This window comes from Anolis sagrei, chromosome 5 (genome assembly GCF_037176765.1).
Source record: "Anolis sagrei isolate rAnoSag1 chromosome 5, rAnoSag1.mat, whole genome shotgun sequence".
Taxonomy (NCBI): domain Eukaryota; kingdom Metazoa; phylum Chordata; class Lepidosauria; order Squamata; family Dactyloidae; genus Anolis; species Anolis sagrei.
This window is the reverse complement of record NC_090025.1, coordinates 192759508-192775423: the sequence shown is the minus strand read 5'-3', so window position 1 is coordinate 192775423 and position 15916 is coordinate 192759508. Positions and strand designations below refer to the sequence as shown.

The window sequence follows — 15916 nt, the reverse complement described above, 5'->3', positions numbered from 1 at the left end:
CACCAAGCACAAACACATCTAGATACTATAGAAATCATATCAACAGCCAGGTTGCTGATTGTATTTTGAGTCATGCCTTGAAAGGTAACCTGTCCTCGATCCATTTCATTTAATATGGATAATACAGAAAGTTGAACCCAAGGACAGGGTTGGAACAAGACATTCACTGCTTAATGGGCAGAAATGTTAGATAGAACTTCAGAGTCAGCATGATAAGTTGGCCTTTTTTTCAACTGCCTTCTGGCAGTTTTTACCAAACAGACACGATACTTTAAACTCATTTTATGTTCCATCCTGGCATCAGTATGTAGGTGCTCTCTGTATTTTCTCCCTAATTATCTCAGTATGCATTATATCATCACCAAATTAACTTATTTTGTTGTTGTGTGCCCTCAAGTCATTTCTGACTTATGGTAACTCTAAGATAAGTATTTGATGATGTTGTTGATGATGATGATGAATCACTTTATTTATACTATGCCTTTCTCCCTATGGGGACTCAGAATCATAGAATCATAGAATCAAAGAGTTGGAAGAGACCTCATGGGCCATCCAGTCCAACCCCCTGCCAAGAAGCAGGAATATTGCATTCAAATCACTCCTGACAGATGGCCATCCAGCCTCTGTTTCAAAGCTTCCAAAGAAGGAGCCTCCACCACACTCCGGGGCAGAGAGTTCCACTGCTGAACGGCTCTCACAGTCAGGAAGTTCTTCCTCATGTTCAGATGGAATCTCCTCTCTTGTAGTTTGAAGCCATTGTTCCGCATCCTAGTCTCCCAAGGAAGCAAAAAACAAGCTTGCTCCCTCCTCCCTGTGGTTTCCTCTCATATATTTATACATGGCTATCATATCTCCTCTCAGCCTTCTCTTCTTCAGACTAAACATGTCCAGCTTCTTAAGCCGCTCCTCATAGGGCTTGTTCTCCAGACCCTTGAACATTGCAGCTAACAACCACACAATCTGGCAGAATTTGATCGGGGGGGGGGGTACCTCTGCTCTTCTGAGGCTGAGAAAGAGTGTGCTTTACCCAAGGTTATCCAGCAAATTTCTATAGCCAAGTGAAGATTCGAAGCCTAATCTCCCAGTATCCTGGTTCAACACTCAAGGCACTCAACTGCACTCATTAACTTACTGCTCAGAAGAAAATACCAAGTTGAAAATACCACTTTCAAATAACTGCTTATAGAATTTCAGCATCCAGATGCATCCTTCTACACAATTTCCATACATCCTTTTCTGAAATTAGAACTTCATGGAAGAAACAAGAAAGAAGGTACAGAATTCCTTTTTGACATTTAAAGAGTGTCCCAATGACTTCCTGACTGTGAGAGCCGTTCAGCAGTGGAACTCTCTGCCCGGAGTGTGGTGGAGGCTCCTTCTTTGGAAGCTTTTAAACAGATGCTGGATGGCCATCTGTCAGGGGTGATTTGAATGCAATATTCCTGCTTCTTGGCAGGGGGTTGGACTGGATGGCCCATGAGGTCTCTTCCAACTCTTTGATTCTATGATTCTATGACAAGTCCTGCATGATAGTCTCAAAAACTCTGTCTTTAAGTTATAACTAAAGGTGGGTTTTAAGCTGTTGAATAAGGCCATAAAAAGCCAAGGGAGAGTGAGTGTATGTTAAAAAACCTTTACAGCCTACTCTTTATTCAGAGGTAAATTTCACCATTTCTGATGTGGCTTACTCCCAAGCAAGTGTTCATAGACCTGCTGTACCTTTAATTGGAAAAAGAAACTCCTAACAAAAAATAAATAAAAAGACAGGTACATCCACCAATTAAACACAAATCTGACAAGTTCTCACCCAAGAAACAACATTTGCCAAATGCCAACTAGCTTGTTTAAGAATACAAAACCACTTCCAACCAAGTGCAGAAAAAACAAAAGGTTAGAGAAAGGGGTAGAAATTGATCCAAGTATAGAGACCGATCCCCTAGAAGACAATTGTCTCCATCAGTAGAGTGAAATTCTATTTCTGTGCAATACATTTTAAAGAAACAAACTGAAATCCATTTTTCTCCAGCATTTTAACCACTCAGCAGCTTTTGGACTGCAGGTGCCACAGTAGACTTTGGGCTTTTAACATCTACTAGGTAGCAATAATTCCATGTCTCTGAAAGTATCTCTAGCACAATTTACCCTGCCGTACTGTCGCTTGGAGGATAGTAAAACACGTAAAGTACTGAGACAGTAACAAAAGCAAGAAAGAAAAGGCAGTAGAAAATTTACTATCACTTTATGGTTGTGAATAGAAGTTTTGAAATAGGAGTTTCAACGCCTTGGAAAGATAAACAAAGAAAAGGCAATTTTCCCCCTGAAGTCATGATTTGCAACTGATGGTATGACTTTAAAGGCTGGCTGATGGCTCCCTCACAGAATAAGAAGGCAAGATGGGGGGAATGGTTCAATGAATCCAGCTTCAGTCAGCCAGTCTGATTTTCCACACATTAATCGGCATATAAACACACAAAGCAAGTCATGTAATCCAGACCTCATATGCTGAAATTAATGGAGACAAAGAGCAGACATGGTGTAGGGTGTCAATTGCAAATACATAACAGGTTGTGTGATATGATTCACAGCTAGGAACAAAGCCAAAGCAAAATGCCCACAACGCCTACCAGTTAGTTGTTTATTTTTTTCCCTTCGGAAGAGGAGGAGCCGAAAGAGAAAGAAGGTGATAATGCAATCAGAAGTAGAAAAGCCTCATACTGCGTTACTTTCTATCCCAACTGTTTGCTGCAGGTCAGGCTGAGTCTCCAACCTTTCCTAAGTTCTCCATCTCTGCCATAGCAAGACATGGCAGGAGGTTGGACTTGTGGTTGCTTCCAACTCTATAATTCTCTCCCATTACTACATTTGGAAAAGGATAAAAATGGCCGAAGAAGTGATTGTTGTTATTCTTCTGCAGGGCTTTATGCAGATGAAAAGGATCATCTATTCTCCAAGATCCTCGGACATTGAAGAGTAGGTGGTCCTTTCCACCTGCTGGTGACAAGGAGGTGAAGAGGCCTAGCTTGGATGTCAAGTTTGTGTTTATATACTCCTACATGTATATTTGTACAATGATTTCATATCCCCAATATTATATGCCCTGAGACTCATTAAGTGATTATAATTCGGAATTCAAAGATATCAAATACATGCTGGCTGAAGGCCACGGTTAGGCAACAAAGAGTAGTGGCACATCTGGGGACAGGAGGATACGTGAGTTCAGTTAAAGGGCACCTGCCAAGGATTATACTACTTAGTAAGCCATTCCAAGGTAGTTAAGCTGAAAAGAAGTATAAGTAGTACTTTTCTGGACAGACAACTGTTATACTGGAGACTTGACTCATGGAATTTTCAACTTCCACAGCAATATACACAGAAGTAATAGATCAATTTAAAGCATAAACTTTAAGCAATCTAATTGACGTAAATATGATTCCCTTATCTTTTTTTTCTAATATTTCCTCGAACATGAAAAATTTGAACTCTCTAAAACAATTTAAAACCATTCCACTTGGGAAATGAATCTATTACACTTTCCATAAAGTAAAACTAATTAACTAAATAAATAACTGACATGCTAGGCCAGGCAAAAAGTCAAAAGTACTTGCCCCATTTTCATGACCTAGTGGCATGTATTCTACCAACACTTTTAATTTTCAGCAAATTTTAGAAGACATATCAGCCTCAGGAATCCAGAACATGAAAGTATTTCACTGTGACCCTTAACAGCAAACATTTATTTAATGCCACCAGAAATTCCAGCCAACATGAACAACAGCTTATTTTCCTCTAAGGATTTCAGAAAACAGGAAAATGTGGTGTCTGTTGTTCCGCATGTTCTTTTTTTGTTTTGTTTTTAACCTGCACTCCTGGTAAAAGAACATCCACTTTAATTTCCTTTGTGCCATTTACTTTTTGCAGTCAGCCTGGACAATAAAATTAATAGGTCAGCTTCCATTTCCAGTCAATTTCACTTTCAAAACCTCATAGTATAGCTCGGTGCTGCAATGCCTCGACAGCAAACACGGCAGGAGCAAGCTTCCAGTGCCCACACAAGAACTATTTCAATCGATTTCTTTTGTACCCTAAATGTCAGAACTCATGAGATCAGTTTTCATTAACAATCCTATTGTATAATATTTTAACTTACATTGTCAACCTTAGGTACGGATATGAATGAACCATATTCGATTAGGTCTCTAAAAAGTACATCCACAATATGGAAACTTTGAAAACAAGCAAATTACCAAAGTATCCAGTTAAATGCTCACTATATGGTCACCAAAGCATGGCCTGATAATTTGGAGATGGAAGCTCAACAACTTTGTTTCTATGAACACTGGTATCCCACATATACTATACTGTACACATCATGGTGCTTCTTTGAGACTGATATGAAGAAGTTGATAATATAAGCCTTTGTAGACCTAAGATGAATTCATCAGATGCATGAAGTAGACTTAAGTCTATGAAAACATATGCTTCCAAGTTCTTTCTCTCAGTCACAAAATGATTTAGACTAACATGGTTATCTTTTTGAATTTTATACATATCATGGGAAAGCATGACTCACAAGAATAAATAATAATGTTTGTCAAGATAGAAAGCTGAAGGAAAATTATAAGACACATTACAGATGGGTAGATTTAATCCATAGCCCTAGGTTTGCAAGACCTAAGCAAGCCTGCTGCTGACAGATGACTTTGGGAACTCTCATTCATAGGTTTCATCACATGCTGAAATCAACTAACAAATATCCCATGTAACCAAAATCAATTATAATAACAGTCCACATACATAACTGTCTGAGGATTAGGTCTGAACATGAGAAAAACATATTCAAATTTCAGCAAAAACTATGAAACCTTGTTGTTGAGTACCATCAAGTAGTTTCCAACTTAAGGTGGCCCTAAGGCAAACCTCTCATGAGAGTTTTCTGTGGTTTTTTGCAGAATTTCTTCAGAAAAGGTTTGCCATTGTACTCATCTAAGTCTGAGAGTGCACTGACCTTTCCAAGGTCACATAATGGCTTTTCATAGTTAACCAGGGATTAAATCCTGGTGTCTCTGAGTGCTAGTGCAACACTGAAACCACTATAGCATGTTGGCTATTACTGGTTAAACTTCATAAAAAAACGGAGTTGGATAACAGCTTTATTTAACTCAGCCTCAGCTTGAAAATGGATGGGCTAGATCAGGCATGGGCAAACTTAAGCCCTCCAGGTGTTTTGGACTTCAGCTCCCACAATTCCTAACAAGGGAGTTGAATAATAACAATAACAACAACAACAACTTTATTTCTAACCTGCCTCTCCTTGGGGTTCGAGGCAGATTACAGAATAATTAAAACATGTAAACACTGTAAAAATACCACAAATACATCTACTAAAACGTATTTCTATAAAATACATATTAAAAGACATAAAACAAGACAAAAAAGGAAGAACACTAATTTACAGTTCATGCTTAAAAACTGGCTGAGTAGGCCTGCCCAAAGAGATAGGTCTTTGCATGGTTTTTTAAATTCCAATAGCCCATTTACCTGTTGGAGCTTTTCTGGCAGGGCGTTCTACAGTTTTGGGGTGGCCAATGAAAAGGTCCTCTGGGTGGTGGTTCCAGTCGCTTTCTGGGTGGTTGAAGTTACCACCTTCCAGAGGACCTAAGTGTTCAGGGCAGATAGTATGGGGAAAGGCCATCCTTTAGATAACCTGGACCCAAACTGTGTACGGCTTTAAAGTTCCAAACCAATACCTTGTACTTTGTCCAGAAAATAATTGGCAGCCAGTGGGGTGAGTTTAGGATTGCAGAAGTCCAATCTTGAGGTTACCAGCGCATGCACTACCATTTTTAGGTCCTCCAAATCCAGGAAGGGGCACAGCTGGTATATGAGCCAAAGCTGGTAGTAAGCACTCCTGACCGTCGCATCTACCTGGACTGACATTTGGAGACACGGATCCAGAAGCACTCCTAAGCTACGAACACAGTATTTCAGGGGGAGTGTAACCCCATCCAGGACTGGCTGGCACACCTCCATCCCCAGATGAGGACCCTTGATGGCAAGCACCTCTGTTTTGTCTGGATTCAGTTTCAATTTGTTTTTCCTCATCCAGCACATTACCTCCTCCAGGCATTAATTCAGAGACACACTATCCTTAGTTGAGGATATGTTTGAAGGCATGGAGAAATATATTTGGGTGTCATCAGCATACTGATAAGACCCTGCCCCATGCCTACGGATGATCTCTCCTATCAGCTTTATGTAAATATTAAAGAGAATTGGGGATAAAATGGCACCTTGTGGAATACCACATAACAGCTTCTTTTTTGAGAAGCAGCTATACCCACCATCTTGAACCTGCCTGAGTGGTCTGATCAGAACCACTGCAACACAGTGCCTCCGATTCCCAACCCCCCCCCCCTCCCCACGGTGTTCCAGATGGATACCATGATCCATGGTATCGAAGGCCACTGAGAGGTCTAGAAGCACCAACAGGGACACACTACCCCTGTCAGTGTTGAAATGAAGATCATCCACTAAAGCGACCATAGCAGTCTCAACTCAGTCTCTTGCTCTAATGCCAGTTTGAAATGGGTCAAAACACCTGGGGGCCAAAATTTGCCCATGCCTGGGCTAGATTCATTAAAACACATCAAATTAAGATTCTTGTTTCACTGCATCCTCACACTAGGCAGAGCTCAATTCATAAGTAAAATATTGCCCTGAATCATCTGCAGTCATAGTTAGATTCTGTATATATACAAAACATCCACTTTTATTCCAGCTAAGTATTTGAGTACCCCTGCCCGCCCCAGTGCCATTACCTTCTACCAACATTTCATGAAGCACTGTTAGCACAACAGGCAGATGGAGCAGATGGGATGTCATAATTCACCAAGAGTGGGCAGGTGCAACAAGTTAGAACACTACTAAACAACAAATGTGGGAGGGGAGCAGCTTCAGAAAGCCACAATGTGGAAAACATCCAGTTAGCCTACTCACAAGGCAGAGGGCATCAGCTAATATCAACTTAGCTCAAGCTGCAGAAGGAAAATGGGCAGAGAGAACTCAGGAAGGCCCTCCTATCCATCCTCAAATAATGTCTTTGTCCCTGCATAAAATATGTGGTTGAATCTGTAGCTTACTTGCAGATTTCCCCTTTAGCTTGAAAGCTTTCCTCCAATGCAGATCACAAAAGCTCTCCGTGTGCTGCTGGACTGCTACACCTAGTATAATTCATCATTAGTTATGCTAGCTAGGGCTGCCTTATAATGTTTAGAAGGCTGCAGGACCCCCATACCTCTCTTAATGCCTAATATTTGGGGGCCAGCCATATTTACTGAGTGATGTATGGAAGGCACTCTGTGTATATCTCATTAGCATATTTCTTATTATTTAATTTGGTTTCCAGCTAAAATTTAATTCTAGAATGGGGCTTGTGACCCTTTGAATAGTCCCCTTGAAATTCTCCTGCTCTATAAATCTAAGGCCACTTTTGTATGGATTCACAAGGGCAGCCTATGCAAGCACAACACAGCTTTTCCTAAACAACACACATTAAGAGGAGATGTAAGTCAGAAAGGCTTTTATTGGTGCAAATTTTGTTTCTATTTCTAAATTAAAGAAAATAGATCTGACTACGGGGTCACTACAACTCACTCAGTCATACTCTGAGCTTCAGGAAATTGCTCATTGCTCTGCAGCACAGCATTAGTCTGCAGGAAATTGCCATTATTGTCACCTCTCAGTCATATAAGAGCCTTTCCGCTTGCTGGCCACTGTCCTTTTTTTAAAACTCTGGTAAAGCATAATGCTCAGTTAGGATGGAGTCCCATAGGAGATATAGAAAGGATGATGATCAAACAGATCACCACCAGCCAATCAGTGATCTTCTTGGAAGGGCTGAAATGTATCTTCTGGGATCCAGTGGCCATCATCACCATTACCAACAATAGGCTTGTGCATTTTGGCCGAACCTCGGTCCATTTCTGCTGACAGAATTTTGTTAGGCCGCAGGATTCATTTTCGCGCACCTCCCGAAAATGGGTGGGTAGCTGAATAGCCATTTTTGGTCCACAGCTGAAAAATGCGGCTAAATCCAGGCCATTAGTGGTCATGGGGTTATTCCAGATGAGGTCTGAACAAAGCAGGAGTTAACATATTACACTAATATTCACTCCACTGGTAATATTCACTCAATTGAGTTTCTGACCACCATCTCCCAAAGCAGTTGCTCTATTCCAAACTCAAGAATGGAAAACGGAAAGTTGGAGGACAGGAAAAGAGATTTAAAGATGGGCTCAAAGCCAACCTTAAAACTCTGGCATAGACACGGAGAACTGGGAAGCCCTGGCCCTTGAGTGCTCCAGCTGGAGGTCAGCTGTGACCAGCAGTGCTGTAGAATTTGAAGAGGCATGAATGGAGGGCGAAAGAGAGAAACGTGCCAAGAGGAAGGCACATCAAGCCAACCCCGACCGGGACTGCCTTTCACCTGGAAACTAATGACCTCATTGTGGGAGAAGATGCAGATCAAGAATAGGCCTCCACTGTCACCTACGGACCCACCGCCAGGACACTACACTTGGAGGATCATCATCCTCGGACTACGAGGGATCGCCTAAGTAAGTAAGTCCAGTCTAAGACAAAGTGTTGGCTTGGACCTTTAAAGCCCTATGGGTCCAGGTTATCTAAAGGATGGGCTTCTCCTATACCATTTGCTATTTAGGACACTGCGGTCCACTGGGGGTTGGCTACCACCTCCCAGAGGACCTAACTGTTTCGGGCGGATAGCAAGGGAGAAGGCAATCCTTTAGATAACCTGGACCCAAACAGTGTACTGCTTTTGAAGATAGTTCAGAAGCTCCAACTGGTCCAGGGATCGGCAGCCAGATTACTGACTGGGGCGCTGTACAGGGTGAGAACCACCCCCGTGTTGCAGCAGCTCTACTGCATGCTGGTCTGCTTCAGGACTAAATCCAATATGCTGATTATTATCTTTAAAGCTCTAAACCAGGGATCCTAAAAAAATTTAAACAGAGGATCAGTCACAGTTCCTCAAACTGTTGGAGGGCCAGGTTATAATTTGAAAAGAACATGAATTAATTCCTATGCACACTGAACATATTTTATTTATTTATTTATTTCTGTTACTTATACCCCGCCCTTCTCACCCCCGAGGGGGGACTCAGGGCGGCTTACAAAAAAGGCAGAAATTCGATGCCCATATCAAATACATACATATATAAACAATTAAAATAATTAAACAATTAACAGATTAAAACATCAGAATAAACACAAGGGACAATAGTAACAGTCTCATGGTCAGTGTTTCGAGTTCCATAGGTCCATTACGTTTCGTCATTATTTGCCCATCATTGTGGTCTTTCTTCTAGCTGCCAGAGTTTCCAAACGCCTGGTCCCACATCCAAGTTTTCAGCTTTTTCCTGAATGAGAGAAGGGAAGCCGATGATCTAATCTCCCCGGGGAGTGAGTTCCACAGGTGGGGGGCCACTACCGAGAAGGCCCTGCTCCTCGTCCCCGCCAATCTCACTTGTGATAAAGGCGGGGTCGAGAGCAGGGCCTCCCCAGAAGATCTTAGGCTCCGAGGTGGGACATAGAGGGAGATCCGTTCGGACAGATACACTGGGCCGGAACCGTATAGGGCTTTATAGGTCAAAACCAGCACCTTGAATTGTGCTCGGAATTGGATCGGCAGCCAGTGGAGCTGGCATAACAGGGGGGTGGTATGCTCCCTGTATGCCGCTCCGGTGAGCAATCTGGCTGCCTCCCGCTGGACTAGTTGGAGTTTCCGAGCAGTCTTCAAGGGCAACCCCACGTAGAGTGCGTTGCAGTAATCCAGTCGGGATGTGACAAGAGCATGGACCACCGTGGCCAGATCCGACTTCCCAAGGTACGGGCGCAACTGGCGCACAAGTTTTAGTTGTGCAAAAGCTCTCCCGGCCACCGCTGAGACCTGAGGATCCAGGCTCAGCGATGAGTCCAGGATCACTCCCAAGCTGCGAACCTGCGTCTTCAGGGGGAGTGTAACCCCGTCTAACACAGGCTGTAACCCTATACCCTGTTCGGCCTTCCGACTGACCAGTAGGACCTCTGTCTTGTCTGGATTCAGTTTCAATTTGTTAGCTCTCATCCAGTCCGACACAGCAGCCAAGCACCGGTTCAAGGTCTGGACAGCCTCCTTGGTGACAGGTGGAAAGGAGTGACAGATTTGGACATCATCCGCGTAGAGATAACATCTCATTCCGAAACTCCGGATGATCTCTCCCAGCGGCTTCATGTAGATGTTAAATAACATCGGGGACAGAATATCTTATTTGTAGTGCAAAAAACACTTTAAAACAATACAATTAAAATGAAGAACAATTTTAGTATTTTTATGGGAAGTGTGGGCCTGCATTTGGCTGATGAGATAGGATTGTTGTTGTTTCAAACTTAGGTTGACCCTGAGCGAGGGCCAGATAAATGACATTGGAGGGCCGTATCCAGCCCTTGGGCCTTAGTTTGAGGGCCCCTGCCCTAAAGAGTTCAGGCGCAGACTATTTGGCATTGACTGTATGCCAATATCTGTTGTAAACCACCCTTAATAATAATAATAATAATAATAATAATAATAATAATAATAATAATCAGTGAAGGGGTATCATGAGGAAGAAGGAGCAGGCTTGTTTTCCTCTGTCCTGGAAACTAGAACTCGGAGCACTGGATCCAAATGTCATGAAAGGAGAGTCCACTGAACATTAGGAAGAACTTCCTGACTAATGTATTGTCGAAGGCTTTCCTGGCCGAAATAATTGAGTTGTCTTAGGTTTTTTGGGCTATATGGCCATATTCTAAGATAGCTTTGGCCTATAAAGCCCTAAAGGGCCCCAGCCCAAATTACCTGTCCGAATGCATCTCCCCCTATGTACCATCGCAGAGATTAAAAACCTCCAGGATGGCCCTGCTTTCCGTCCCACCATTGTCACAGGCGCGACTGGTGCGGACGAGAGACAGGGCCTTCTCAGTGATTGCTCCCTGGCTATGCAACTCCCTTCCTGGTGAGATCAGGTTGGCCCCCTCCCTCCTGTCCTTTAGAAGGATGGTAAAAACTTGGCTGTGGGACCAAGCTTTCAGGACTGGGCAATAAAGCAGCAATAGGAAACATTACCAGGCCAATTAGATTTGATGCGGATGACTAGGACTGTTTTAAATGGTGTATTTTAATATTCTGATAAATGTTTATTGATGTACTGTGGGCTTGGCCTCATGTAAGCCGCACCGAGTCCCTTGAGGAGATGGTAGTGGGGTATAAATAAAGTAATATTATTATTATTATTATTATTATGTTTTTTAATGTTATGTATGTGAATTTGTGTCCCGGCATTGAATGTTTGCTGTATATATGCTGTGCTCTGCCCTGAGCTCCCTTTGGTGTGAGAAGGGCAAAATATAAATGTTTTAAATAAATAAATATTCTAGAAGCATTATCTCCTGACATTTCACCTACATCTACAGGTCAGGTCATTATTATTAAACTTTATTTGTACCCCGCTAGCATCTCCCGAAGGACTCGATGCGGCTTACAAAGGCCAAGGCCTCAACGCACAATACAACAATACAAAACATAAAGCAAATTAAAAACAATTAAGCAAACTAAACAACAAGTAATAAACAATGCACTAGGACGCAATAAAACTGGGCCAGGCCAGAGTAATGGGTACAAGAGTTAAAAAGTGCTGGTGTGACAGGTGGACTAAAGGCTTATAGGGCAGGTGCAGTGTGCAGTGTGCGGCATTCTTAATTTAATAAAGTGCTTATGGGACTTGGTATTGGAGGTTTCCTATTCGGGGAAGGCACATCGGAACAGCCAGATCTTCAAGTTCTTTCTGAAGACTGCCAGTGTAGGGGCCTGTCTAAGATCTTTGGGGAGGGTGTTCCAGAGTCGGGGGGCCACCACGGAAAAGGCCCTGTCTCGTGTCCCCACCAACCGCGCTTGCGACGCAGGTGGGATCATGAGCAGGGCCTCTCCAGATGTGCGAAGAGAGCGCGTGGGTTCGTAGACGGAGATGCGATCACGCAGGTAGGTTTGAATCATAGGTTTGAATCCGGGGAGAGGCAGGTGAGCTCCCTCTATCAGCTCCAGCTCCTCATGCGGGGACATGAGAGAAGCCTCCCACAAGGATGATAAAAACATCAATTCATCCAGGCATCCCCTGGGCAACGTCCTTGCAGACGGCCAATTCTCTCACACCAGAAGCGACTTGCAGTTTCTCAAGTCGCTCCTGACACGACCAAAAAATAAAAAAAACCCCTACATCTATGGCAAGCATCCTCAGAGACTGTGAATCTCCTGACTGTAAGCGCCGTTCAACAGTGGAACTCTCTGCCTTGGAGTGTACTGGAAGCTCCTTTCTTGGAAGCTTTTAAACAGAGGCTGGGTGGCTATCTGTCAGGGGTGCTTTGATTGTGCTTTTCCTGCATGGCAGGGGGTTGGACTGGATGGCTTTCAGAGGTCTCTTCCAACTCTCATTTTGTTTTTTCTGCCTAAGTGGAGTATCTTGCAGGGACAAATGCAAGATACTCCACTTAGGCAGAAAAAAACGAAATGCAAAGATACAAAATGGGGGACAATGATGCCTGGCTTGAGAGCAGTACGTGTGAAAAAGATCTTGGAGTCCTCGTGGACAACAAGTTAAACATGAGCCAACAATGTGATGTGGCAGCAAAAAAAAAGCCAATAGGATTTTGGCCTGCATCAATAGGAGCCTAGTGTCTAGATCTAGAGAAGTCATGCTCCCCATGCTCTATTCAGCTTTGGTCAGACCACACCTGGAATATTGTGTCCAATTCTGGGCACCACAATTCAAGAGAGATATTGACAAGCTGGAATGTGTCCAGAGGAGGGCGACTAAAATGATCAAGGATCTGGAGAACAAGCCCTATGAGGAGCGGCTTAAGGAGCTGGGCATGTTTAGCCTGAAGAAGAGAAGGCTGAGAGGAGATATGATAGCCATGTATAAATATGTGAGAGGAAGTCACAGGGAGGAGGGAGCAAGATTGTTTTCTGCTTCCTTGGAGACTAGGACGCAATGGAGCAATGGCTTCAAACTACAAGAGAGGAGATTCCATCTGAACATGAGGGAGAACTTCCTGACTGTGAGAGCCGTTCAGCAGTGGAACTCTCTGCCCCGGAGTGTGGTGGAGGCTCCTTCTTTGGAAGCTTTTAAGCAGAGGCTGGATGGCCATCTGTCAGGGGTGATTTGAATGCAATATTCCTGCTTCTTGGCAGAATGGGGTTGGACTGGATGGCCCAGGAGGTCTCTTCCAACTCTTTGATTCTATGATTCTATTGTTGGAATTGTGGGAGTTGTAGTGCAAAACACCTGGAGGGCCCAAACTGGTCCAGGCCTGCAGTAAAGAAGTAGGCCACATTCCAGACAGAGAAAAAGGATGCCCTCTAAACCTTCATCCAAGTCATTGATAAGGATGTTGAACAGAACTGGGCCCACGAGCCCTCTTCATGGCTCCCAAAGAGAGAGAATCCCCCTTTGGGTGAAGATATTGCTATGAAAGCGGATGACCCGAGGCGGGAGGAGGCTCCTGGAAGAGCCCCGAGAGGAAGAAGCCGGCCTCCTACCTGATCACGGAGATGAGGAGGCCGGAAGGGTCCTTGCTTTTACTCATCGTACTCCTGAATCGCCCACTCGCCTCAGACGACGCCATCTTGGACTCAGCCCTCAAGTTGACCGCGGAAGCCGGCCACGCCCACCACGCTCCTCCGCCTGGCCAATCCGCGCGCACGCCCGTCCTTAAAGCGTCCAATGGGAGCCGCGGAAGGGGAGGGAGGACCCGCCCCCTCTGCGTGGGTCTTGGCGCGGTGCATTCTGGGCCGGAGACTTTGACAGTTGAGAGGAAGGAGGGAGGGAAGAGGGTGCAGGCCAGGAAGAGGAGGGAGACACACCTCCTCACCTATTATTATTATCATCATTATCATTCTTCTTATTATTATTATTATCCCCTTTCTCCTCATATATGGTGTATTATTGTTATTGTTATTATTATTATTATATGGTGTATTGTTATTGTTATTATTAATATTATTATTATCCCCTTTCTCTCCATATATGGTGTATTATTATTATTATTATTATTATCCCTTTTCTCGCCATATATGGTGTATTATTAGTGTTAATATTATTATTATATGGTGTATTATTATTGTTATTATTAATATTATTATTATCCCCTTTCTCTCCATATATAGTGTATTATTATTATTATTATCATCCCTTTTCTCGCCATATATGGTGTATTATTATTGTTATTATTATTATTATATGGTGTATTATTATTATTGTTATTGTTATTATTATTATTATCCCCTTTCTCGCCATATATGGTGTATTATTATTGTTATTATTATTATATGGTGTATTATTATTATTGTTATTATTATTATTATCCCCTTTCTCTCCATATATGGTGTATTATTATTATTATTATTGATATTAATATTATTGTAATATTATTACAATTATTATTACAATTATTATTATTATTATTAATATTATTGTAATATTATTATTATTATCCCTTTTCTCGCCATATATGGTGTATTATTATTGTTATTATTATTATTATTATTGTTGTTATTATATGGTGTATTATTATTATTGTTATTATTATTATTATTATCCCCTTTCTCTCCATATATGGTGTATTATTATTATTATTATCCCTTTTCTCGCCATATATGGTGTATTATTATTGTTATTATTATTATTATATGGTGTATTATTATTATTGTTATTATTATTATTATTATTATCCCCTTTCTCTCCATATATGGTGTATTATTATTATTATTATCCCCTTTCTCTCCATATATGGTGTATTATTATTATTATTAATATTAATATTAATATTATTGTAATATTATTACAATTATTATTACAATTATTATTATTATTATTAATATTATTGTAATATTATTATTATTATCCCTTTTCTCGCCATATATGGTGTATTATTATTGTTATTATTATTATTATTGTTGTTATTATATGGTGTATTATTATTATTGTTATTATTATTATTATTATCCCCTTTCTCTCCATATATGGTGTATTATTATTATTATTATTATTATTATCCCTTTTCTCGCCATATATGGTGTATTATTATTGTTATTATTATTATTATATGGTGTATTATTATTATTGTTATTATTATTATTATTATTATCCCCTTTCTCTCCATATATGGTGTATTATTATTATTATTATCCCCTTTCTCTCCATATATGGTGTATTATTAGTGTTAATATTATTATTATATGGTGTATTATTATTGTTATTATTATTATTATTATCCCCTTTCTCTCCATATATGGTGTATTATTATTATTATTATTATTATATGGTGCATTATTATTGTTATTATTATTATTATTATTATTATTATCCCCTTTCTCTCCATATATGGAGTATTATTATTATTATTATCCCTTTTCTCGCCATATATGGTGTATTATTGTTATTATTATTATTATTATCCCCTTTCTCTCCATATATGGTGCATTATTATTATTATTATTATTATCCCTTTTCTCGCCATATATGGTGTATTATTATTGTTGTTATTATTATTATCCCCTTTCTCTCCATATGTTATTATTATTGTTATTATTATCTCATAGGTAGTCCCCTGACATTAAATCCAGTCATGTCTGACTCTGGGGTGTGGTGCTCATCTCCATTTCTAAGCCGAAGAGCCAGCGTTGTCCGTAGACACCTCCAAGGTCATGTGGCCGGCACGACTGCATGGAGCACCGTTACCTTCCCGCCGGAGTGGTACCTATTGATCTACTCACATCTGCATGTTTTCGAACTGCTAGGTTGGCAGAAGCTAGGGCTGACAGCGG

The 15916-nt window shown here is 41.4% G+C and overlaps 1 protein-coding gene across 1 annotated transcript in view; it reads right to left on the bottom strand.

The window, feature by feature from the left end:
- The window catches only part of EXOC4 (exocyst complex component 4), a 579446-nt gene extending 565684 nt beyond the window's left edge, over positions 1–13762 (bottom strand). Inside the window, exon 1 of the mRNA XM_060776413.2 lies at positions 13631–13762. Coding sequence (XP_060632396.2) covers positions 13631–13716 — 86 coding nt within the window. The 5' untranslated portion in view covers positions 13717–13762. The remainder of the gene's footprint in view (positions 1–13630) is intronic.
- Positions 13763–15916: the final 2154 nt, after the last annotated feature.